Source organism: Euprymna scolopes, chromosome 41, assembly GCF_053919585.1.
Source record: "Euprymna scolopes isolate OS-2025 chromosome 41, ASM5391958v1, whole genome shotgun sequence".
Classification (NCBI taxonomy): domain Eukaryota; kingdom Metazoa; phylum Mollusca; class Cephalopoda; order Sepiida; family Sepiolidae; genus Euprymna; species Euprymna scolopes.
This window is the reverse complement of record NC_136522.1, coordinates 9,434,409-9,461,678: the sequence shown is the minus strand read 5'-3', so window position 1 is coordinate 9,461,678 and position 27,270 is coordinate 9,434,409. Positions and strand designations below refer to the sequence as shown.

At 34.4% G+C, this 27,270-nt stretch overlaps 1 protein-coding gene across 1 annotated transcript; it reads left to right on the top strand.

Moving 5' to 3' along the window:
- Positions 1–57: 57 nt before the first annotated feature.
- LOC145266336 (G2/mitotic-specific cyclin-B3-like) lies at positions 58–25,310 on the top strand. The gene is made up of 10 exons (XM_080121926.1): positions 58–350; positions 6,826–6,933; positions 8,875–9,173; positions 10,925–10,958; positions 15,679–15,777; positions 16,816–17,049; positions 18,075–18,230; positions 19,066–19,212; positions 21,581–21,711; positions 25,164–25,310. Exons 1-10 carry the CDS (start codon positions 282–284, stop codon positions 25,219–25,221), a joined length of 1,335 nt encoding a protein of 444 aa, XP_079978052.1. The 5' UTR covers positions 58–281; the 3' UTR covers positions 25,222–25,310.
- Positions 25,311–27,270: the final 1,960 nt, after the last annotated feature.

The window sequence follows — 27,270 nt, the reverse complement described above, 5'->3', positions numbered from 1 at the left end:
AAGTAAATCATGAATATTCATTTCAAGTTTTTTTTTTTTTCTTTTTTTTTTTTTTCCGTTGGGCGATAAAATAGTATAAAAGCAGTTGTGATAGAATCAACCAATCACAGCGCAGCATTTTACGCACGAAATTTAAACCGTTTGAGCACCTCGTTGTCTTTCTTAATTCAAACGTTAAGAAAGCCAAATTCGCTGATTTTTGAAAAAATTTATTTACCCACCAACGAAACATATATTGAAAATCCACTACCCATTTTTTTTTTTAAATAACAGATATAGGAATGGCTACACGACGAATAACCAGAACTTCGACGAATGTAGGACTTTCCAGAAATCAACCTCCAGCAAAAGTAAGTTTCTATGTATTGTATTTTTAAATTTCTTGTGTTGGCAATTTGAAGATTATTTGTATCCTTAAAAACGGCAAAACAAATTTAAAAATTAAAAGCAAAAAAACTACGATTATATAATTAAAATTTTTTTTTTTTTTTTTTTAACAAAACTCCCTTATCTTTAATTTTAGATTTTTGCATGAACTCAATTTTCAACTCTAAATCTGCTTTGTTTTACTGTCCACGCCACAGTCTTCCGAAAAAAGTGACTTTAAAAAAATAAATATTACCAAAGAGAAGATGAGTTACTCTTCTACCTAATTGGGTAATTTAGTGTTTTTAATCGATGTGAAATGTTTATTCGGCTCGAAAAACAAACATTTTTAAGTCACGCGTACGCGACCACAAAGAAAGTTGCCGCATAACAAATACATTGTGGTCGCGTACCCTTTGAACACTTTATTTATTTATTTATATATATATATATATATATATATATATATATATATTCGAGCCGAATAAACATTTTACATCGAGTAAAAACTACCCAGTTGGGTAGAAGAGTAACTTATCTTGCCGTTAATGTTTATATATATATATATATGTGTGTGTGTGTGTGGTTAAGCTGCCGTGGTAAAAGGCAGCTTTGTCTTCATCAGACGTCAGTTGAGGCATAGACAGATCGGTGAGATGTTATATATATAATTTTTTTTTTTTTTTTTTTTTTTTTAAATGGGTACTTAGTAACTTTTGAAATGTTACTTTGAAAACCATTCTTAACATGGGGAGGGTGTCTTGTAACCATTCTGTACTTCCATCGGTAAACATTGTCTTACGCTATAACTAAACACCGACCACTAACAATTTAATGAAGATATAGTGAAACTTGAATTTAACCTTAAAACTATTTAAAAATAGCACGATACCAAAAATGCATAAGTACCTTTAAAATCTATTTGCAACCGTCAACTGATGCCGATCTTTTAAATTTGGGTGCTACTACAGAATTTGAACCAAACCAACTTTTTTTTTTTTTTTTTTTTTTTTAATATAAATCTAAAACTTGTCTTTGATGGTTAAAAAAGGTACTTATGCAGTATGCACTTACTGCTCTTTATTTTAAGGTGGAAGAATAGTTATAAAACTCCCCCCCTCCGGTAAGAATGGCTTCCTAAATAACGTCATTTCAGCAGCACGATGCAATACTTACCGTTAAAAATAACTGTCAATATCTAAATTTTTCGGTATTATTATACAAACACCGTGACAGCGTTAGGGTTAGGGTTAATTCGCTGTCACGGTGTTTGTATAGTTTTACCAATTTTTCCAATCTATGCCTACTTTTATAGGTTTTCGGGGGGGGGGGGGGGCTGAAAACGAATATATATACTGACCTAAACGAGCTTTCGCTGTAAAATTAAGTTGTGTGAGTTTTTTTTTTTTTTTTTTTTTTTTTTTTTTTTTTGCGGAAGCATGATCTGAAGAAATCACTTTTTTAAAGAGTGGGGATCACTTCTCGTCAAAATTTTTTTTTCTCTTCCTGCTAATATGAAAGTTATGTCGACGATAATAATTTTACCACAGTTCCGCAATAAATTCTAGGCATTGACCAAAATAACAGACCAGTTTAATTTCGACACTTCTACACTATTGGGACGAAATTTCGGAAATCGTAATATTGAAGTTCACATGAAAACAAAAACGGTATCTCCGTATTCCTCGTATTAAGATGATTAGATCTAAATTATGAAACTCGATCGGGTAGAAAATTAAGAAAATAAAATTTGATAACGATCGTAAGACGAATCAAAAGGGAGGTAATTTTCCGTTTTGATTTAAGATGGCCGAAACTTTTTACCTGCTAACACGATTAGTTTTTTTTCAGACTTTTTTTTATTAAATCTGAAAACTCCCTTTATCGACTACAAAATTTTCGTCCTCATAGTGCAGAAGCGCCTTAAATTCTGTAACTTAGTTCTGAAATCTACATTGCCCCCCCCCCCATCAATGTCCTTTTTTTTTTTTTTTCCCTGACATTCCGGCATATTTCTCTATGCATCTTTCCACCCTCAAAATAAATCTTAAAATGACACGATAGGTTTTCGGGGGCGCTGAAAACGAAAATAACCTAAACAAGTAGTTTCCAAGATGTGAAGAAATTAGTTACAAAAATGGATAACTTCTCTAGATTTTTAACCTCAAATAATCACTCACTTTATATTTTCTTTGTCAAGTTTCTTTCCGACTCAAACTTTAAAATGACGACTTTTATAGGTTTTCGGTGGTGCTGACTGCTGAATCACATTTAAATTTGGTGCAGTAAGTAGTGTTCATGATATGAAGTACTTTTTTCAAAAAGTGGGGAATCGCTTTCCTATTTTTTAACGTAAAATGAGCACCCACTTTCTGACCACCTAGTAATTTTCTTAAATCCCCCCCCCCCATTTTTCATAATAACCTTGTCAAAATTTGATTAACTTTAGACCTGTAATGTCCTTAAATATTAACCGTTCCAAGATTTTGCAAACTGATCTGAGGGAATTTGTAATTGGCCGTGTTGGACTTGCCGCCTTTCTTAAAGATAGGGTTTATGATGGCAGACTTCCACTGACAAGGTACATACCCATTAGCGAGGCTGGTATTGAACAGGATGTAAAGAAAATTAACAAGGATGTGGGCCAATTCGTTGAGGATCTGCAGGTGTATATGGTTTGGCCCTGGTGACTTGTCAGTCCTGATTGCAGAACGTCTAGAACCTTTTGCTTAGGTTATGACCTTTATTTTCTGAATTCATATTTAGGCGTGAATGATGGAAGGGAAAATGTATCGAGATGCAACTGCAATGTTCTAAATCTGTGCATGATGTTGCCAAGCTATTCAAAAACCTTGATTTCGGTAAAGCAACTGGCCCTGACAGCATTCCAATTATAGTGCTGAAAAGCTTCAACCAGAACTAACCGCCTTACTTATAAAGCTGTTTAAGAATTGTCTTAAGAATTGCTCCCCAACACCCCGGAAAATCTTATCTGTATGCTCTGTATTTAAGAATTTGGGTGATCATTCATCTCCTTCGTACAGACCAATAAGCCCCCCCCCCTATGCATCATAAGTTATTGGCATCTGTTAAATAGAGAAGTCAACCATCTCTGCAAAAATAACCTTAAGTGACATGCAATATGGTTTGTTCTAAATCTACAGCAGATGTGCTTACGGAAATCTAGGATTAGCGAATCTCTTGATGGAGGCTTCCTTTCTGGGGCAATTGCTCTTGACATATCAAAAGACCTTTGATAGGGTATGGCATAAAGGTCTACTTCACAGATCTCCAGCTATAGTATAGCTGGAAATGTCATTTCAATTATTAAATCATTTCTGATAGGTTCATAAGAGTAGTAGTTGATGGGCAGAAATCGAAAGCTCACAGTACTAGTGTTGGAGTCTCTCAGGGATCCATCTTGGGTCCAACTCTCTTCCTGATCTACATCAATGATCTTCCAAATGACATCCTTAAATCATTCGTAGACATTTATGCTGATGACCTTACCATCTATGACAGCACATCAAAGGCAGTAAATGACCAAGTTCTCTGATTCTCTCTCATCTTGAGCATGTCGTACAATGGGGGGGGAAGTGGCTAGTTACTTTTAATGCATCAGAAACTAAGCTTCTATCTTTACATCGATGTTCTGATCTCCATCTGGCATCAATTGAAATAAATGGATCTCGTTTTGACAAGCTTCTGGGCTTGACCTTTTACTTCTGATCTGAAATGGAACACCTCAAATCTGTTGCCAAGGTCACTGGAAAAATGGTGGGATCCTTCTATTGAGCCAGTAGACATCTACCTGCTGACGCAGTTCTCTACCTATAAAAGAGCCAGGTACGTCTAAAGATGGAGTATTGTTGCCACATCTGGGAAGGACCTGCTAGAGTTTATCCTGCTTTGACAGTTCAAGATAAACTTCGTAGCCTAGTAGGGGATGCCCTTTTTTCTTGCCTGCAACCTCTCTTCTCACAAGAGACGTGAGCTTGTCTCTGCTTTATCATTTTCATGGTAAGTGCTCGTCTGAGCTCCAATCTATGGTCCTCTTGCCAAACATTCACGAGAAACCCTCGTCTAGCTGAAAACACTATCAATAATTCCCCCCCCCCTCACTCTTTATCTATGCCTAGACCTAAACGTGGATTCCATGAACCGCTTTCTTAGAACTGCACACATGTGGGACTGTTCTGTTTACCTGCTTTTTCAGCTGACTACAATATGGTCATCCAAGTTCAACATAAACGAGTTCTTGAACTGTTCCCCTTTAAATAATCCAATTTACAATTCTAACGATTACTATATTGTCCCTTTGACACTCTGTAACCCTTATCCTCGAGTGGTTATTTGTATTTGTAAAAAAAAAAAAAAAAAAAAAAAAAAAAAAGTTTTAAACTGAATTTAGCTAATTTAGCTCTTTTGTTTAAAAGCATTCTGGCTAGTTTAAATTATTTCGCTTGAAACTTTTTTTTTTTTTTTTTTTTTGTATACATATTTATCTTCAAATTGTTTGTCACCGACATTTACAATTTTTTTTTTTTTTTTTTTTTTTTTAATTAATAGGAAAACTGTCTTGTGTGTAATACAGTAAATCTACCCCCCCCATCCCTTCCATATTGAAAATGTGGATTAAATATCAATTTAAGAATGCAGATTAATTTTCCCAGATTTAACGTATGCACTGTTAAGGTAGTGCATTTAAAATGTAAAAGGTATTGCCTCTAGGACATAGGGTTATTTTTCATGTTTACAGGAAATGTAATCTGTAGCAGCTGCTGTTTACACTTCTGCATCAAAAAAAAATGCAAACACGTAAATTTGTATGTGCATTGTCCACACATACACTAGCCTGAATAAAAACAATGATTTTTGAATCAATCAAAACTTTCTGAATCTATTTAAAATGGTGTTTCTGGGAGTCACCTAAATCCTTTAAAAAGACAGATTTTTGACCAGAGTCTACGGACTGGTGTCACTGGGCGCTGATCTCTGCAACGACTCCATGTGCATGCAGACCCGTACAAACTTTGGCGGACAATAAGTTCATTAATCTAAACTTTATGCATTGAAATATTCCAATCCTTCTCGCTGAACTTTTCCTAATAAATCAAATGAGCATCGACTTATTTTTATAAGAACTCTAAAAAATATTCACGAACATGTCTTTCCTGTTGATGTAAACTTCCATCATAACGCGTATATAAAATCCCTGTCTTGTGAATATAAAACTTCTGAACTCGTTATTTTGCTTTGTTCATCGAATATCTTGTTCATAAAACTGGCAAACCTTTTTAAGCAGTCAAAACAAATGTTATCAAAAGTAAGGTAGGTTACTCTTCTACCTACCTTTTATTTTAAGTTTATGCACTTTTTATTTTGGAAGGAAAAAAAAAAATAGCTGATATTAGACGGTCACAGATAAAGTTAAAATGCAAAACTTTATAGTAACTTATCTTGCCTTTGGTAAACTTCATTTGCATTTTTTTTTTTTTTTTTTTTTTTTTCAGTCTGCAAAATGCCCACAATTCTAATGCGTATTAATTCTTAATAAATCTGTCTTGTGTTGTAACATCGTGTGTATGAGTACGTGTGGGGGGGGGGGGTATCAGCAGCAGCAAAACATTCACTCGCAATACGTAAATGCAGATTCTGAAAAAGATACTTATTTGTTCATACAAGGACTCAAGTTTGCCCAGCTGGGCAAACTTGAGTCCTTGTACTGGAAAAATATCCAGTAAATAAAACATTTAGTAAATTGTTATTTTTATTGTATTTTTATATTTTGCATTTCCATACACCAAACAGTGATATAAATATCACTAAAATATGTTGGGTCATAAGCTTAATTTGTACCTTACTTGCCTAGGTGGGTTGCCGGTAGGCTGAGATAAACCGCGTCACGCACGCACTCGCAATTTATAAGATTACATTTGTCATTGGCAGAATATATGTATTGTTCCTATGTATGCTTCCTTCATATTTTTTTTTGTTTTTTTTAACTTAATAGAAACTTTTCTATGCAATTATATTAAAATGAAAAACATTTGAGTCATTCTGTTTATAATTAAATTTTTTTTTTTTTTTAATCTAGTTACTGAATTATAAGTGGTTGGCCATACTTATAGGTAAATGTACACTGAACAGATACCATAATACTTATAGTTACATTAAAATTTTTATATCTGCTTTTTTTTTTTATTTTTTTTTTTTTTTCACAATATAGTTGAGGTGAACTATTAACTGTAATTGTTTGAAATTTGGTCATAAAATGAGTGAGCATTTAAGCTTTAAGTCAGTTTTAAATGACTAAAACTGCCATTGAACCATGTATTCAAATACTGTTCAAATGATTATATAAACTAATAACTTTAGTTTTAACATTAGTTTTTAAAAAATTTTCTTGGTTAAAATTGAACTTTCCTTTTATGAATCTAACTCTGTTTCTTTTTCCAGATCCCTGTCATGACAAGAATTCCACCTATAAAACGAACCCGATCCACAACTGATGTCAATTGTGGACCTGAACAGAAAAAGCGATCTGTCTTTGGCGATATAACAAACGTAAGATTTTTCTCTGATTCCGGGTAATTAGTGTCCATGTCTATCACTGTCTGCTATAAATGGTTTAAACCCAAAAAACCAAGGGAGATAACTAAGATTTTATTTGAAAGATCTGCAGCTTGTTAACAATAGGTATTCCAAAGTCTGTCGTGACCATAGCAGTTCGAACGAAGTTTGCAGAAGTTCTGACTTAAAAATATTTAACTGGTTAGTTAGCTGACGTACTTTCTAACTTCCAGTGGATTGACAAAATATTGTATCTCTCTGCCTGTTTTACATCTATTTTAATGGTAGATGCTCCGAACTACAAGTCCTTGTACCTTCTCGACGTAAATAACCCCCCTCCCTCCGACAAACAGCAAAAGCTCACCTCTACAGATCCCCCAGCCTTCTACTCTAATGGTTTCTTTCCCAGAACTGCAAGACTTAGGAATTTTCTTCAGGATTCCTGCTTCCCTGACTAAGTTTAACTAATCTAAACAGGTGTCTTGCTGCTCAACTCCCTACATAGTATCCCTGCAATTTGGTTCAAATAGTAGCCCCCCCCCCTGTTTTGGGTGAAAATGCAATTAAAAAGAACTGAAGCAGTGACAAAGCAAATTGGTTTCTTTACTTTTCAGTTTTTTTATTATGAAGCGATTTAAAAAAAAAATTGACATTGAAAAATAACAATTAGTCTTTATTTGCACTTTCAATAGCAATTTTTTTATTTGAAAGTTTATAAATGTTTAAGAAATTTTTTTTTTTTTTTCAATTCTTTTGTTTTTTTTTTTTTTTTGTTTTTTTTATGAAAGCATAAAATTGGAATCAAAATAACCAAATTTTAAACGTCATAAAACATATTCAATACATAATGTTCTCAAATAGTCTTAAGCCTTTAAAGAGTTTGCAATTTTTCTTTAAAATAAGACTGAAGACTTTTCAATGATTGTTCTATGATTGTTCTTTTATTTTATAAAGTACATGCACAGGGGAGACCTAGGCATGAGATAAAAGCGAAGGAACTGATTTGCCTTGTCACCGCTTCCAGTAGTCCTAAGCTGGAAGTTAGGAAGTACGTCAGCTGATTGTAACTAAAATACCTGGTATTTAGAAAATCAAACGAAAAAGGGTCAAAAGCAAAATATGACAAATATCACCAGAGGCAACATAAGTTGCTCTTCTATTTACCTGGATAAATTTAACAGAATTCTAAGCCTTTGTTCAGTGAAAAACAAAAACAGTGTTAAAGTTGGTAAATTAAACCGGCAATCAACATGGTTGAAAAGTTTCAGAGCATTAATAATGGTTCAGAAGTCCAAAAATAAATACTGCTAGAAATCCACCATATGAGTGGATTTCTAGTATTTTTATTTTGGACTTTTGAGCCATTATTGATACTCCAAAGATAGAATGTTTTTGTTGGTCATGCTGACTGCCTGTTTAACTTACCAATTTGAACACTGCTTGTTTTTCAAACCAAATGTTTAAAATTGTTAACTTGCCTATTTGGGTAAGTAGAGTACGTTTGGTAACGTTTGACCCTTTCATTTGTTGGTTTCTCTACTAAATCCCCCAAAGTCTTTTACGAAAATACTTTATTGCATAAATTAAGTATTAATATTAACCTTTTTCTTAAAAAAAAAAGAAGGTATTAGTTTTTTACGTTTCTTCCATGGATTTTTTTTGCATGGTGCAGAACTCCAATTTACATATGTTAAGGCCCAAAACTGCACTTTGTTCATTTTAACCAGGATTTGATGCCCCCCCCCCCCTGGTAACTTTTGGGGCTAGATGAAGGGGGGGGGGGCAATGCTGAACTTGGTCAGTTTTTTTTTTTTTTTTTTTTTTTTTTTTTTATTATGCCTTGTTCACTGTGCGCTGATCGGACCATGCATGCTTCACTTGTTATGCTTAATATTTTCTCCTATAAATTGTACTTTGAATATCTTCTAAATTCAGAAAAAGGAAACCAAGAAAACGGTAAATGGCAAAACGGGGATTCCTGTAAAACCAAATAATGCCAAGATTACGAGATCCAAGTCAAAGATCCCAACAGTATGCCCTTCTGATCCTGTTAAAGATGAACCCCTGTTGATCAACTTAACTGAAGCTTTGGACTTGACTGAAAAAACCCAGCCAGTGGACTTGACCAAAAAGACCCAGCCTCTGCAATCTTCAGCAAAGACTCAGGCTGTGGATCTGACTGAAAAGACCCAGTTGGTAGAATCTACAGAAAAGACCCAGCCTTCAATTAAAGAGTAAGTTTTTGTCCCCATTCAAACCAGATTTTTTCATCTAAATTTAGTTCAGATTTAGAAAAGTATAAAAAAAACTTATTCCAGTCATTATCCTCTCTCAAAACAAATCTGTTAATTACTTTTCATTTTGCATGGTTTTCTTTTAACTTCGCATATTTACCTGCTCTTTATTTTAGAAAATAGTTTTCCTTTTAAATTTATTTCCAAAGTTTGTTACATTTTATAATTTAACTCCTAAAAGTCAACCTTGGTTATAAAAATTTTTTTAAGTTTAACAATAAAATTCTCCAAAATTTTGGCCTTTTAGTATTTTAAAGGCACTTCAGGCACCATAATATTTTAAAATGCAAATATTTAAAATTTACGTTAGATTGTATCTCTAGTCCTTAAAAAAAGCCGGTCGAGAATGTTTTTAATTGGGCGTCCATCAACCAACTTGCTGTAGATCGGAAGGAATGGCGAAAAATAAGTCATGTGGTTTCAATCTGCCAAACGAAAAATGACTTGTGATGAGTCCATAGATCAAGCAAGATTTCTAGTTTCTCAATTAAGTTCAAGCTATTTTGTTAAATCAAAATCCTTTAATGGATTATGGTCAAGTAGAATAAGGATTCTAGACCTGAGGTTTAATAGATTCTCTTTTAATCTGTAAAAGACAAGTGGTGCAAAATTGTTTTGTTCAGGAATTGGAGGGTAATTTTACCTATCCCTGGACAGGTGTTTTAATTAATGTTTACTTTTTTTTTTTTTTTTTTTTTTTTTTTTTTTTTTTTTTATAGCTGAACTATTTAAAATATTTTAGAAAGTAAAAACAAAAAAAAAAACACTTTAAGATGCTAGCATTTCAGCCCGGCATTGCCCGGGTGTTTGGAGGTCTTTGAGCAAAAAAGCAGTCAATTTTAACTTTGACCCCTTGACATTTGTTTGGGGCTCAAATCGAGTTAAGTTAGATCCATGTCCAAGGAACCTAAGTGTTTAGACCCAAAATTGGCAGAGGATTTTGATAGTTCTCAAAGGTCAAATTGTTGAACTTTGACCCCCTTAACAGCCAAATTTCTGGCTGAAAACCGATGACAGATTTTCCTCAAATCTCAGTACCCTGTTTATCAAATTTTAAGTCTGTAGACTTAAAATTGAGTTATTGCGTAGGGAAATATGCACGCGCATTAATACTCGCTGTCTTAACATCCCAACGGATTCTCTTTCTAAGAGAAAATGATAAACAAAAAAATTAAATTGCTTGACAAAGGTTCAGTTGGAAGCTTGCTTCATATCTTTAAAGATGAATTCCTTTAATTCTATTTTGGTTTCAAATTTTAAATGTTTGAAAGCTACTTTGACTTTTTGACTATAAAATTGATTTGGTTGTAATTTAAAATTTTGATTTCTGGTTGCTGTTAGGGTTGATTACTAGATGTTTTAAGCTTGAGATTTTTGTATTCTGTATAAAAATTCTGGGAAGACACTGGATGTGGTCATGAATCCTTACAATACCCTCTGTGCCAGATATCTCCGTGCCTCCACTCGAAGTGATCCATGGGGGACAGAAGCTCCTTTTAAAACTTCAAATAAGCATAACTTAAACCACTAATTCAGTTTTAACGTTTCAGCTTCTTCCGACTATATTAGGGGTTGAGAGGATTGGGGTCAGTAAAAATTTTTTTTTTTATGATCATAGTGTTTAGTCTCGAGCAATGTCTAGTCCTGCTAATTAACTTCTAATGTTTATAAATCTTGTTTTTATTTTCCAGATCAACAGAAAGTGAACAAGAAACATCCGAAGAGGTATTTATTTTGATAATTGTAACAATCTTGCTTTAAGTTAAATAAAACTGTTTCTTGATTTCTGCTTTCTGTTCAGCGGAAATCTTGCCAGTGTATACTTTTTTTTTTTTTTTTTCCCCCCCCCGAGTTCACCACTTATCAAGGCCCAATGGCCACTCGAGGATAAGGGTTATTGTGTGTACAGTAATCAAAGGGATAGTGTAGCAATGGTATTGGAGAATTGGTAAAGTGTCATTACTTAGGGGGGGGGGTTCATCAGGAATTTATTTGGACTTGAAGACATCCAAGCTGAAGTCGGGGAGGGAAACGGACAAGCAGAACAGTTCCACAGGTGTGCAGTTCTAAGAAAGCTTTGTTCATGGAATCAACGTTTTGATTTAGGCACAGATAGGGAGTCGGAAAATTCACGGTTTCAGCTAGTTGGGTCTTTTTTTTTTTTTTTTTTTTTTTCTTTTTTTTGAAAAAGATTGGCGAGGGGGGGGGGGGGACCAGAGAATGGAACTCGGACGAGCACTTGCCATGGAAATAACGATAGAACAACAAGCTCGCTATGTCTCTGTGGGAAAGAGGTTGCAAGGTAGAGAAAAGGGCCTCCCCCACCAAGCCACGAAGTCTATTTTGTACTCTGTCAAAGCAGGATAGGCTGTTTTTTAGCAGCTCCCGCCCAGATGTGGCAGCAGTACTCCATCTTTGGATGTACTTGGCTCTTATATAGATAGAGAATTGCATCATTAGTGAGATATCTTCTGGAACGGTAGAAGGATCCATAGTCTTAATTTTTTGTCTGTCATAAAAATTCATAAAGTCGGTAAATATTTAGCTGATAAACTCTTAAACTACTGGTGATAAAATGCTGAAATTCACAGGAAATAGTAATCATACACCAATGATGGTTTATAACAAGTAAAATCTGTCTTATTGGAATCCTTTTCAGATTTATTTATATACTAGCTGAAGTACCTGTTGACAGGTTGTATTTGATATATTTGAATATTTTGTCCTGGTACATAATTATCTGATTTCTGGCAAAAAATAAGCAATTAAAAAGGAAAGTTGTTGGCCTTCAGGCCGGGATCAAAGACTTAAGATAATTTGTACCAGTCAATGGAGGGGAAACCCTCTATACTGGGACAATTATTTTTGGTGACCAGAGTGCCCCCTTTTTGCCTACTTTTAGGGGAGCTGGTTTTTACCCCACATTAAAAACTGCCTTGTGCCTAATTTGCTTTGGTGGGGAAGCAAATAAATACGGTAAATATTTTGATTCTTCCTGCCGTAAAATGTTTAAATATTTAAAATCGTGCAGATATTCACATTTATTTATGCAAAGACATGACAAGTTTAAAAAAAAAAAGACCTACAATCAACTAGAATTGAAACCAAAACATTTTGCGTCCCAGCTGCATTCTCTACAGATATTGGTATCGCGATAAAGACAATGAAGTTTAAATATTAACACTTTTAGTTTTGTGTGCATGTGCAGAAAGTATAATCATGTCGCCCAGTAGAAATGAACATTTTTGCATTTCAACAAATGCCTGTATGCTTTATTCATCAACCCAAACAAAGATTTGACTCGTTATAAACCATCCTTGATATATAATTACTATTTTCCGCTAATTTCCGTGTTATGTGACCCTTAGTTTAAGAGTTTATCTGTTAGATATTTACACACCCACATCTGTTTTGTTTATATAGATTTGGACTAATATCCTCAGCTTTTAGTTGTGAAACGTTTCAGGCAACTATTTGTATGGTATGGATCGATAATGGAAGAGCAAATAAGACCAGAAAGTGTCAGACTTATAATTTTTTAATTTTTTTAATTAAATTTTTTAAATTAAATTTAAATGTTTAAGATTTTTTAAAAATTAAATTTTTATAACGCGTTTCAAACTTTGTTCAGCTCTTCAGATATTTTTAAAGTATTTTTTAAAGTGAAAGTTTGAAATATCTTTTTGGGAAACATTTTAACATATATATATATATATATATATATATAAATATATATATATATGATAAAATTCAACCTTGATCGCCGTTCGGGGTCTATGGCACGGTGAATAAACATTGAATCGCTATGATTCCAGGCGAGAATTGTCTGAGGATAGTGGTTTCAATCCTACCCAAAGCCGGCCAGAGGTTTAGTTGACCAAAACATGAGACACTGCATTCAAGTATCAAAAACAGAAAGTGGAAGTCAAAATAACTTTTATTTAACATAACCGAATCTTGTGATTCTTTTTAGATCAAACCCCCCCCCCCCCCGCGCCACACACACTCTAGACCTCTTTATATTGGGTAAGAATGTGTTTTTTCTATATGCTTGAAGAATTTCTCTCGTCAGTCTTGGCACTGTATCTTGTCACTATTTTCATAAAACTTCAGTTAGTTCTCAAATCAAGAGGCCCTTTTCTGGGGCTAACATATGATAAATGGATATCTGCATGTTTCATTCTTCTTTGCCTCTCAAATGTTAAATTAAAGGAAGAACTTTTTTTCTGATTTGTTTTCAGGTCGTTTGACACAAGGTCAAGGATGGGTTTTGATTTCTGTGGATTTTAACTTGACACGGCCAGGTTTTCCGTCTCAATAACTGCTTAGCAACTGTCGCTCTTCTGTTCCGCATTGTTCATTTATTTTATGTGGATCAAATGATTATGGTTGGCATTCAATCAAGTGTGGGTTTGATCAGTGTTTCTGTGGAGCAAATCTAACTTGGCCTACTTAGGTTGTCTGCCTGCGTTGTTAACCACTGAGCTATCAACTTGAGCATGATTCATTTTGTATGAATTTAATGATTGTTGGCATGCTCATATCTTTCTAATTAGAATTCCTTCTTGAAAGACAGTTTTGAATGGTTACCAACATAAGGGAAAGTGTTTCGGTGGAACAGGATTTGAACTTGGCATAGATTGTTGATCAGTGTCGTTAATCACTTAGTTTGCTGGAGACCGCAAAGGTATAATCTTTTGAACTTTGACCCCTTCGTAGCCAAATTTTCAGCCAAAAACTGATTAAAAAGCTTGCCTTATGTCTGAATACACTTTTATGTAAAATTTCCACTATTTAGACGAAAAATTGGCTGAGAGGTCAAATTTTTAACCAACTCCAATTTTGGGTACTTGTATAGTTTCAAGACATGAAAATATCGATTTATATTGTACATATCCGTTATGAAGTTCTCTGAAAAAAAAGAAAAAATGTCACTTAATTTCAAGTTTTTTCGATCTTCAGTCCAAAGATCTTCAGTTTACCTACAATATAACCTTTTCCGACACTTTCACTTTTTAATGTCTTGATTAAACTGTACAAGTGCCCAATTCTAACCCCCCCCCTTCCCATAACATTTGATTTTGGACTCAAATCAAGTTAGTTTGATCCATGTCCAAGAAACCTTCATCTAATAATTTCAAGTGTTTAGACCCAAAATAGTGGAGTTCGGTAGTTTTCAAAGGTCAAATCATTGAACTTTGACCCCTTGACAGCCAAATTTCTGGCCGAAAACTGATTAAAAAGATTTTGCTCAATCTCAATACCCCTTATGTTAAATTTCGGGTCTGTAGACTGAAAATTGACAATTTGGTAGGGAAATGTACATGCACAGATAATTTCACTTTTATAGATATGCACTGATTAGTGATCAACTTTTTATAGTTGAAACTTAAATATGAAATAAAAATTTAAACTTCGTAATGTGATGGTTGTTAACCCAGAAAGAGTTGCTTGAAAAAATGTCCTGGTAATGACAAGCAGCTGTATAATAAACTATCAATCAAGGGGATCTATATGGTGTCTGCTATAGACTGGTGGGTCTGGTTGTAGTCTGTCATTGTCATAACAGGCAGCATGCCATCGTTTATAGCAGGGACTGCTTGCTGAAATCAAACATTGCAAGGAATAAGCAAACACGGCAGCTTTTCTATAAAAAAACTTTAATTGACACTGCGGAACATATTTAAATTTAGTTATTGTAGACTCGCAGATGGCAGTTTTTGCTTGGTTGTCTTCCTTGTGGCCTTACCAGGCCACTGTTTGAAATGGCCCAACATGGAGCTCTCTAGTTCTCTACATTAAGTCTTATTGGGTGTTCAATAATGGCAAATATAATTAAAGGTGATACTTGGCAAACTGACACCAATTAAACATGTAATTTATTATCTAGCCTGGTCACTCTTCTTCCTAATATATTTGTCAGGTGCACACAACTTTGCTTTTCTGTTCAAGTGTTTACTTGTTTCTATCATATTTCAGTCAGATTTAGGCACATATCAAAATTAAGGCAAATTACAAATATTCAAATTGTATTAATATTCAATATCTGACTTTCATTTTTTTAAATTTTTTTTTATTCTAGTTCAATATTTTATATTTTTGAGCTTGATATTTATACTGGTTATTTGTAGCTTAATGACGAAGGAAAGATTTTTTTATGATAAATTTATCAATTTTATTTTGTCTTCCGCACATTTTTCAACTTTTGGTCATTGAATCTCAGCCAGTATGTTCTGAAACTGGAGAGGTGATCCTACTAAAAGGATATACTTGGAAATACATATCCATAAAATCTATCAAGTCTTGCCTTTTCTTTGAGCAGCCATTTTTATATGGGTTCTCTTATTGGTTATCCTTCGGGTTAGAAAATATCTGAAACAAAAATAAAAAAAATTATTAGTAAAAACTTCAATCTGATCAAGATGGCTCAACTTTTTTTTTTTAGGTGATCGATTTTGATTCCTTTGACAAAGAGCATGCAGACCAACCATTTTGGGAAGCTGAATATGCCAAAGACATCTTTATTTATTACAAAAAACGTGAGGTAAGTACTGCTTCATTATGATTTCTTGATTTGTGAACATGTGGCACACTAAACTTAAATCTTTTAAATAAAAACTAGCAGGGTTACCCAGCATTGCCTGGTGTGAAAGTAACTTAACCTTCCCTTTTTGACCTAGTCTATTCCTCTGTGGATATGCGGACAATGAGTCCTTGTAAAGAAAATAACTAAAGTCACTTCCCTTTAGTTAGTGGTTGGGAAACAAACTTCATAACATGAAATGATGTAAATGGACATTTGAATCCTCTTCCCTATTTTTTTTTCTTTTTTTTTTTTTTTTTTTTCTTAATGACTTTGTGGGTGCTTGGAGTTTTAGTTGTACATAAGACCTTCCTTTTTTAGTTAATACATAACTGGAAGCTTCCGATATGATTAATAGAGTAATTTAATTCAAAATTTCCTATAGATTCCTAGAGTTTGACAATATATCCTTGAAGGTTGGTTATATCGGGTGGAAATACATAATTTACCAGATGTGCAGTCATGCGAAGAATGTATAAATTTTCAGATTCTTTGATCGAATTCATCCATATTCAAATCCAATAAAATCTGTACGATGTCTACGTGTCTGTGATTAAACAAAATTACGTAATTTGATCAAGTTTTATTTTTTTATGCAGAAAATTCTTTTTAAACGATAATGGAAATTTGTGTTACAAATATAGTATGCATTCTTCCCTCTTTTTTTTATTTTTTATTTTTTTTTTTTTTTTTTTTTTTTATAAAATGGCGAGCATCAGTCACTCTTCAGATACTAAATTTTTTTTTTTTTTTTTTTTTTCCCCCCCCACCCTCATCAAAATGGTACTATTTGATTTTCTTGAATAAAAATGGATTTTTTTTTTTTTTTTATTATTATAAACCTTATGTTAATGCTTGGCGATCTAATATATAATCGCCTGTCTCTGAATTGTTTTGGTTTACATTTGCTTTTCAACAATGAAAATGAATCTTTTCACTTTTTTTTTTTTTTTTTTTTTTTTTTTTTTTTTTTTTTTTTCTCTCTCTCTCTCTCTGAAGGCTCAATTTGAAGTTCCAGATTACATGTCGCGTGTTCAAACTGACATCACGCCAGAAATGCGTACCATCTTGATGGATTGGTTGGTGGAAGTGCAGACAAACTTTGAACTCCATCATGAAACTCTTTACCTGGCTGTTAAGCTGGTTGATATGTACCTTTCCAAAATCCGGATAAAAAGAACCTACCTTCAACTTGTCGGCACAGCAGCTTTGTTTATTGCCTGCAAATTTGATGTAAGTCTTTTTTTTTTTTTTTTTTTTCCCCCCCCCCTCTGCAGAGTTATGTAATGAACTTACAGGAAATCTAGATAACTCCTTTCTAGATTTGTGATGATCACAATTCCTGAAGCCTTCTATAGATCTTTATTAAACATTGCTAAATTCTTTTAATCTAAAGATAATCTTTTATACTATGCCCTATTGTCGGCCACAAATTTGCCAACTGCAACTTTAAAAATTTTTAATTAAAATTTTTTTTTATACAAGGAAATCGCCACTTATCCCCAAGTGGCTTTTGGGCCTTGATAAGGGTTATTGCGTGTACAGTAATCGATGAGATAGTATTGTAGTAATCATTAGTATTGGAGATTTGATAGCGTCTTACTTAAGAGGGCGGTTCATCAGGAGTTTGTTTATGTTGGACTCGAAGGTGGGAAACAGGCAGACGGAACAGTTCCACAGGCGTGCAGTTCTAAGAACGAAGCTTTGCTCATGGAATCTACGTTTTGATTTTGGCACAGATAAAGAGTGGGGAAAATTGACAGTTTCAGCCAGACAGGTGTTTCTCGTGAAAGATTGGCGAGGGGGGGGGGGACGAGATTGGAGCTCAGACGAGCACTTGCCATGGAAATAACGATAAAACAAAGACCGGCTCGCAACCTCTCTTCTGTGGGAGAGGTTGCAGGGAAGAGAAAAGAGTATCCCCCAGTAAACCATGAAGTCTATTTTGTACTCTGTCAAGGCAGGATAGGCTGTTTTTAGTATATCCTGCCCAGATGTGGCAGCAGTACTCCATCCTTGGACGTACTTGGCTTTTATACAGATAGCGAATTGCATCAGTAGTGAGATTTTCTGGAGTGGTAGAAGGATCCCACGATTTTTCCAGCGTCCTTGGCAACAGACCTGGTGTACGTGTTCCATTTCAGATCACATGATGATAAAAAAATTAAACTTGCTAGTCAAAAGTTTGTTACTCTTGGGTCTGACTTTAAAAATCATAATTTTATTTATTTATTTATTTATTTTTTTTTTTTTTCCAGGAACGCATACTTCCTCAATGTGAAGACTTTCTGTATGTCTGTGATAGCGCCTATACGATGGAGAAACTCTTTGAAATGGAAAGGAAAATGTTGGTTACTGTTAACTTTGAACTTGGCATTCCTCTCTCCTACAGATTCTTGCGTCGTTACTGCAAAGTGAGTATCATGGAAACTTCCAATCGTGTAATACTGTGTTGGTTTATGATCGCTATATTTGTCTGACGTTTTTTGGTTTTTACTTCAAATAAATTAAACTAATCCTTGGTAAGAGGTGAAGTCTAGTTTTGTGTTTGGCCAAGCTTTTCTACACTTTGCCACAAAACCTCAGGATGCACATCCAGGTATAAAAATGCACATATGTACATTTGTTCACATGTATAAATGCAAACTCAACAGATTAGGCGAATCTAATTGCTGTGTAATGCTAGTTCTATGCAGTTCTAGGTTTACTCTCCCAGGTGTCACCTTATCTTTGAGAAAGGGTTAGTTAATTGCTAGTTGGTCACCTAAGGCGCCTCTGCCAAGTAATGCTGACAGCTGCACAGTTTACACACACTTTCTGTGTGTTCTAACATGCAGAATCCCACCCCTTCAATATTGAGGCATCTCGATGCTAGAAAACATTCTAATTTTTTTTCATTTGGACTTTGGGATTCTTTCTTCCATTTCCTGCTTCCTTGATTGTACGGATAGCTCTCTGCTCTACTCCACACAGTCCCCTGTTAGAAACGATCCCAAATAATAGCCCCTTATGACTGTGGCAATGTCTTGCTTGGAGTGAAAGAGTAAAAAAAAATTTTTGAAATGAAATCTATTCGTTCCCTTAACATTTAAATGATGCTTTGAGCCCCAGATTTTAACAAGTTTTTATGTACTTTTTGAGTTTTAGCTACATGTTCAAACACTTGCCCCTTTGAGATTCTTGTTCCCTTTCCATTTTATACGTGAATGTTAGGATGAGATAATTTCTACTTAAACTGTTTTCTTGCAGGTCGCAAATATTGGCATAAAAACGATGACTCTTGGCAGATATATTCTCGAGTTAACGCTTTTAGAATATCAATTCTGTTACGAATCCGAATCTCTGAAAGCTGCTGGTTGTGTTTGGCTCGCTCTGAAAATGGAAAACCTGAAATGGGTAAGTTGCAGGATTTTTTTTTATTTTTTTTTTTATTATTATATACTAGTGAGGGAGAGATGGGGTGGGGTGGCAGTAAACTGTAAAATATGTTTAATATATTTTAAATTTATGCAGATTTCATATTGGTCAATTCTCTAAATTTATAATTAAAACTAATCTAGTCCTATTTTGGTATTCAAGAATTAGTTTGTTATCCCCCACCTCCTCCAAGCAGAAAATTGGCAAGACAGTGGCAGCATCAGTTCTTTGAAAATTTGAATTTCCTCTAAATAAAGTCAGTGAAATTTTTTTCTCTCAAAATTCATTCCATAATGGGTATGCACGTCATACTTTTCTTTAAACTGCATAAGGACTAGGATCTTAAATTATATTTCACCTTTTATTTATACCAATCCTTTCATTTATGAAACTCTGTAATTAGAGCCTATGATGAGTCTATATTCCAAATTTCAAGATGTTGACCATCTCACCGTTTATTCCTTTAAGCTGACATGCACAATTCTTGACAGCTCTTTCGTAGCACAAAAATGTTAATCTAATTATCACTCGATATTTGCTATTTATATTAGTACTGATTTCAGAAGTTTAAAAGCCTTGGGTGCCATCAGCTAAAATCTAAACCAAAATGTTTAGTACTTTAGATGTGTTCCTTACTGTTTGAACTATGGACAGATTTAAAATTAAACTTCAAGCTATGAATGAATTTGCACGCATGCAAAACTAATAAAAATATTGCGGACTATTATTCTCATCTTTCTTAGTTGTTTCGGCCAACTACTCCTCAGGCCGAAACCTCATGAAACAACAACTAATAAAAATGGGAATAGTCCGCAATAAATAATACTCCTCTCGATAATGAATTCCAATTAAAATAATAAAAACATGTTGGCAAGTTGAAATGAACATTTTTGCATTTCAATTTTCCGGCACATTTTTGTGTGCATTACTCGTCCATCAAAACAAGATCTTGCTCGTTATAAACCATCCTTGTCGATCCTGTTAAATGTCAGTGTTATGTCACCAGTAGTTTATCGGTTGAATAAAACGAGTGTGTGTGAATGGAAATATTTATCTAGATATAACACGCATGTGTGATACTATCGTCCATCCGTTCTCAAAATAACAGTAGGCATTTAGGGTGGGGAGAGGTGTAAAAAAAAAAACAAAAGATGGTAGTATGCCGGTTCTAACCCGTAACGAGAAGGGAGGAAAAGATAGTGGGGGGGGGGAAATGTAACTTAGCTGATGTGTCCATCCTGCAACCGGAAGTCGCAAGCATTGGAATTAAGGGTAGTCAATCGTAAGGAAACTATGATTTGCGAAAATGTTGACTTAAAAAAAAAAAAAAAAAGAAAAAGCGACCCCTGCCCCCCCCTCCTTTTTAAAAAAAGAATTGAGTGAAGAATTCTGGCCAATTTTTTATATTGCCCGTTGAGCTTTAAAATGACGATCTCGTCAAGATCAGTCACATGTTGAAACTTTTTGGCAGACACAATTTTGCCTTTTTTATATTACTAGCGGGTGGGAGGGGGGTGTTTGAATGTGTTAAAAAAAGAAAAAAAAAATTTGAGGTGTGAAAGGAAAAAGTTTTGGTCGGACGGTAGGATTGAACCCCCGAAGCTTTGATGCAAAGGTGGAAACGAAAGGGAAGAAAAGCCCGGCACCTAACCATCTCTGCCACGAAGGAGAAATTGATAAGCGTGTTCAGTTAAGGTTTATAAACTGAAATATACAGGTGCGAGGAAGTGGTGTGATATTTGACCTAGTTTTGCGCTGCAAGCCAGCCGCCCCATCATTCCCTTTTCAAAGATGTGGCGAGCTGGTAAGTCAGGCAAATTAAATACATATGACCCCCGTTGTTGTAGTAGATATTATTTTTTAGACGTGATAGAAAAGGTTTTAAGGAGCTCCCCCTCCCCAAACTCCTCCCGGGGGGGGGGGGGGCGCTTTTCCACACACACTTACACTCTAAAAAACATTTGCCTCTGAAATGTGTAAAATTGTTTTTTACGCACAACATAAGTTGGGTAGTAAAATCAAGGGCAAGAAACTAGCTCTTGGTATCTTGTGACCCTCCCCCCTCCGTTTTTTTTTAAGAGGTAGTGTTTGATTAACAATGTTAGTCATGATTAATATGCTTTGATTATCAGTGATAGAATATGGAGCCATTTTAGGAGCTGGAATTACTGTCTTAACTTAATGTGCAACCTCCAATGCTTTGTGATTGAATATTTGTAAGCAATAATTGGTTAAATTTGTATGAACATGTATACTTGAAATTGATTTCAGATGCTTGTGAGATTATTTTTTTTCTTCTGTAGAAGGTACCCTTAAAGCTTTTTTTTTTTTCTTTCTTTCTCTCCAGAATGCAATGCTCACGCATCACTCTGGTTATACGAATGAGGAAGCAAAAGCAATGGCCAAAAAACTCAATCAAATGTTATGGACTCCTAATTATAAACCAGTCAATGAAATCTACAGCAAATATTCACATGAGTAAGTTTTTTATTTACTAATTTTTTTTTTTTTTTTTTTTGTTATCCAGAATTCTCCCATATCAAAATAAATCTGTACTTGTAACAAAAATATTGTACTGGGTGGAACGATAACTTTGTCATCCTAAAGAAAACAACACTACAGCTTTTTTAAACTTTTATTGAAAAAATTAATTCGGATAACTTGATTATGTAGTAGCACTGACATTCTTTGATACGGGTCTGGAATTGGGAGCACGTCTTTTCCACAAGTGCCGGTGGGAGCTTGGCAAATGGTGGCAATCGGGTTGGTTTTGGTGTTGTGGGAGGCCATGTTGATATAACCAAACAAAGTAGTCCAGGAGGAGAATTGGGAGGGGGCAGTGAGAAGAGTATAGTCTTAGAACTTCTTCTGAAGCCAACCCTAGGACTTGTGGGCTGGCGCAGAGTCCTGCTGCTGCACTTGGTCTGATTTCACGGAGGCATCATCACTCTTCAGCATATCCAGGTACACCTTGGTGTTGAATTTCAAGCAGACTTCGAAGATGTGAAGTGGCATGTGGCCTTCACTTTGAAACCACACCAGACCATAATCATGGCTGGAAACTTTTTTCATCACCCTGGGCATGCCCCTGTTATTCATGGCAATATAACTATGCATTTTGAGGGTGCTGGCAATGGTCCTGTTATAACTTGGATCGGTAGAGAGCATGAGTTCTACAGTGGCACATCTCCGATCTCACTTGTTGAACATTTTCACTCTCATACATGATAAAAGGCTCCTATCACTCTTGGGATTTATACACAACTAGCCAACTAGTAGGTCTGCAGCAAAAAAAAGAACCAGTTTTTATCAAACAAATAATTCTGTCGTCTTTTCTAGGACGACAATTTTATCGTTCCACCCTGTATTCCAAAAATAATGTAAACTAAGTCGATTTATTTTCATAAAAAATTTGAATCTTTCAATGCCCCCTTCCTCTTCGCATGTTAAATGTCTTTCTAAAATCTGGCAAGTTTTAATTATTTCCAGTTTTTTAAGATCATGTTGCAATATCGTTGCTGTTCGTTTTAGTCACAATTTTATATGGAGCTTCTATATTATACAAATGAAAAGATTAAATTTCAAGTAAAACAAATGATACTTACTTGTCAGGTCACAAATAGTAATGTATCCAAAAATTACAAAATAAGTCACAAAAATAAGACGCTTGTAAAATCTACAGATTAGAATTAACAGGGGAGGTAACTAAGTTTTCAAGTTCTTGGAAATTGTGACAATTTCCGAAAGTAATTTTGAAGTTTTTAAATGGACTTCATGTTGAATTTAAGTGCAGACTGATCAATCCGTTTCCTTCTGGTAGGGTTGCATGTATGTCCCTGTTTATCCTGTATATAAAAAATGAACTTGTATTTCCCCTCTGATTTTGACCTTAATAGGATTAAAAATCAAGACATTTCATGCAAATGTAACATGCACAAACTGCAGCACAATATCTGAGTTCTAGGCCTATTACCTCTCCGCTTCCTTGATAATCGTAGATTCTTATATTTCTTGCTGAGAGTTCACTGCCTAAATTTGTTAAAATCAATGGGAGTGGTAAAATTTTTTCTCTCTAATAAATTCCTCTTTCCCCCGCCACCACTTAACACCATTGGTGGATCATTCACAAGGGACAGTTACGAAGGAACACCAGTTTGGGTTTTCTTTACTTCGTAGTTGCTTAAAAAATGGAATGGAAGTTTAATGTTCCTTTTCATTCTATGCTTTCTACTGGGTGAAACATCCCATTGATTTAACCAAATCGAAGGGTTATTTCTGCCTTTTTTTTTTTTTTTTTTTTTTTTAACAGGGTTATTACTTCGCTTATTTTTACTTTACCCCCCCCCCCTCCAAACAACCGGGCAATACCGGGTACCCCTGCTAGTTTAGAAATAAGTTCTGCCTGTTACAAATCGTTTCAACTAAGTTACTTCCCCCTTTTGCGTATATCATGACTCGGCATGTAACTGTCTCTGAACTGTTTCATTCTTAGTTGCGTGCAAGCGACTCTATCAGTCACTCTGTCGGTCTGTCCGTAACACTTTTGTGCTTGGCCTTTTTGGTTAAGATCTAAGGTCTGTTAATAAATGCTGTTCTTAGCTTAAGTTTTTCTTGGTCTCTCTGCCGGAACAGATACTACAAGCAAAGACCATATGTGGGTGGATGGGGGGGGGGGAGTATTCGGTATTTCAAGTGGCTCATAAGGGGTCAAAAATGTACCAAAATTGCAAATAATGACACTTTTTGCCCCATAAATTTTGACCTATCCATTACATTTTTCTGAAACTTGTCTAAAATGTGACTTTTCCTAGCCCACATGGCTAAGATCAAAGTGTAATATCTGTTCTCAACCGATGCTGCACTTGTTTGTAACTAGTAAGTAAATGTGTTAGGGACCGACCGGAGAATAGTTTTTTGTATAAAAATATTTTATGGGTATATGAGGTGCCTTCAATAAGTTTCCAGACTTTTTATACACGCTTAAAATTGTAGACTCTTGTAAATTCAGAATGTTATTGCTATACATTTTGAGACTACTGACCAATTATAATTTAGTTCTAATAAACAGCTACAGCAGGAATTGGAATACACCCTACTAAAGCCTGATTGTCACAGCTGGTGAATTTAAAAAATTGCAATCTGGGCGCAAGGACACTTTAGAACAATATCCAATAAAATTCTGCTTTAAATTTGGAAAAAATGCCTCAAACATGGAATACTTCATACTGCTTTTGGACAATCTTGTATGAATCAAACATCAGTTTTTGAGTGGTTATAAGAGGTTCAAGGAAGTCTGAGGAGATGTGGGGGGGGGGAGTAAGGGAGTCGGAACACTGGAGTTGATTGGCCAAATAATTTTTGATAAGGACCATCATGTGTCTATAAAAACAATAAGTGCAGTTTGCTGTCAGTGTGGGAACTGTACACACAATTATTCACGAGGAACTGAACTGGTGGAAGATGCACCAGTCCAGAAGTCCATCCTTGCCGCAGACTATTTGACCAAGGGTGCTCAGAAGATCAGAAAGAAAAACTGTCATGACCAAGATGAACATCAATACAGTTCCTCACCCTCCCTATAGTCCAGACCTTGTTCCCTGTGACTTAAGCTTATTCCCTAAGCTCAAGGAAGACCTTAAAGGCTGTGGTTATGAGACAATTGAGATGAAAGAGGCTGGGATGAAGGTCATTGAAATGCTCACACAAGAGCACTTTCGTGGGGGCTTTCCAGAAGTTGTTGGAATGGCACAAGTGCATTGCGGCTGGAGGAGATTACTTCTAAAGGCATTAGTTTCATGTGTACTATGAATAAAAGTGCCCATATTAAAGTTTGGAAACTTATCGAAGGCACCTCGTATATCATGCAGTTTGTAATTTAAATATTTCTAGGAATTTATCGCTATCTTAATCCTTAAACTTTTCTTTTCCAGGGTGTTCCTATCTGTGGCAAAGATACCAAAACTACAAATGGACCAGCTGGAAGAATGATCTTTACCATATCTTTTCTCTCTTCCTCCCTAACTGTGTACATACTTCTTTATTGTCTGAAATCTTATCTCTCCCACCAAAAAAGAAAATGGATGAACAATGAATCTCTGAGCACAATTGTTGCTTTCTTTCCTTATCGTCTTTCTTTCTCGTCTGTTTAGAAAGTTTTAGATTAATTTCATAGTCGAAATGTTTGTGTGCTTGGCCTCTTGTGAGTTTTGAGTGATGACTGGACAATCGTTCATCTTTCTCTTCTAAACCGATGTTTTTTGTATAGGACATTTTGGATCGCTTGCCAATTTATTTTTTTACTTGTTGAGGTAGCAGTCATAAAAATTATTAGTATATTTATACTAAGTCATGATTTTTTTTTTTTTTTTTTTTTTTTTGTGGAGGGGTTGGGGTACAGTTCGGTTAATAGGATCATTTTAATCAAAGTGAGAAAATAAAATGTATCAAGTTAGAACATTTGATTTTAAATAATCGATATAAAATATAATTTTTCAAGATCAAAATTTTTAGCAATTAACATTTTTATAATTTTAATGGCGACAAAGAAAATAATGCAGGAGTTAGCAATAGAGAAAAAGTAGTCGAAATAGATTATAAAATCCCCCCACTCCCTCTACTTTTTCTTTCATTTTGCCAGTAGTTTAAGGTTTGCAAATCTTCGGGATTTGAGAGATTATGGATGTGATTTACTTTAGAATTGCAAATTTCTTAAGAATAAAAAATTTGCAAGTCCAGATTGACCTAAAAACAAAAGTGCAGAAAAATCTAATGTATATACCAGTCAGTGAATGAAAATGTTATATTCCAAAAATCACATTGATCAAGTAGTTTCATTTCCTCAGAAAATGAAATTCTGAGTATCCTAAGTAACTCTTGTGTTGCCATCTTGAAAAAAAAACAAAGGCAGATAACTCTACAATGATTCAAGCTTGCAAGATCAGCCTTATAATGTTAACAATTTCGCACTGAATTTTCAATAATTTTCCTTAATGTATAATTGTTAGCATTGCGAGCTGATCTTGGAAGTTTGAATTATGAAGTTATCTGCTTTTCCAGATAGCAACACAAAATTTTTGCTTACACATAATTTGATTTTAATTAAAATAAAACTATTTAATCTTTTTTTTTTTTTTTTTTTTTTATGACCTTTGTTCCATGATCGATATGTGTATCAGATTTTTGTTCCGTTTATATAGATTTAAGTCAAACTGGACTTGCATAAAAAAATTTTCTGTCCTTAAGCTTCAGTTCGAAGTTCCAACTTGTGTTCAGACAGATATCCTATCCAATGTATTGGAACAAGATTGCTTGATCCCTGCATATTACACACATATCTTCCTGTAAAACAATTTCTGTGAGTTATCCATCATCTACAGCAATAGTTTCGTCACTATTTATTTTAAAGGATTGATTTTTTTTTTTTTTTTTTTTTTTTTTTTTTTTTTTTTTTTTTTTTTTTTAAACAGATTCTGTTACCTGAATTGTACCATATTTTAAAATCTTTAAAAAAAAAAAATAAAAACCTTTTTCGTTTTTGTATCAAATTTGTTTAATTTTGACTTTTTTGTTCACTATTTTTTCGAAAACAAATATTAAAGAATTTTTTCGCAATAGAATATTAAGAATAATTTAAGATAATTTCCACAAAGTCCATTTCATCTTTTCCAAACTGATTTTATTCATAATAAATTAGCGGTATTTCGTCAATCAAGTCTTTAGGCTTTTTTTTACTTGTGAAGTGAAAGCATATCTTAAAAGCGTTTTTAAAAATATTTATTAGCACATGAAGTTATTTAGAATAAATCTTAAAAGTATTTTTCTCCATCAAAAATAATTTATTTCCCATTTGATGGCACAAAAGCAAAAGATTTTGTAATAAAAAAAAAAAAAAAAATGAAAAAATCTATTGTTCTTATTTTTTTTATTTAAGTTTTTGTTAGTCGGCTAACATACTTCGTAACTTCCGGCATGTCACTACTGAAATCAGTGACAAGGCAAATCGGTTCTTTCACTTTTATTTCAAAATATTTCTATTTT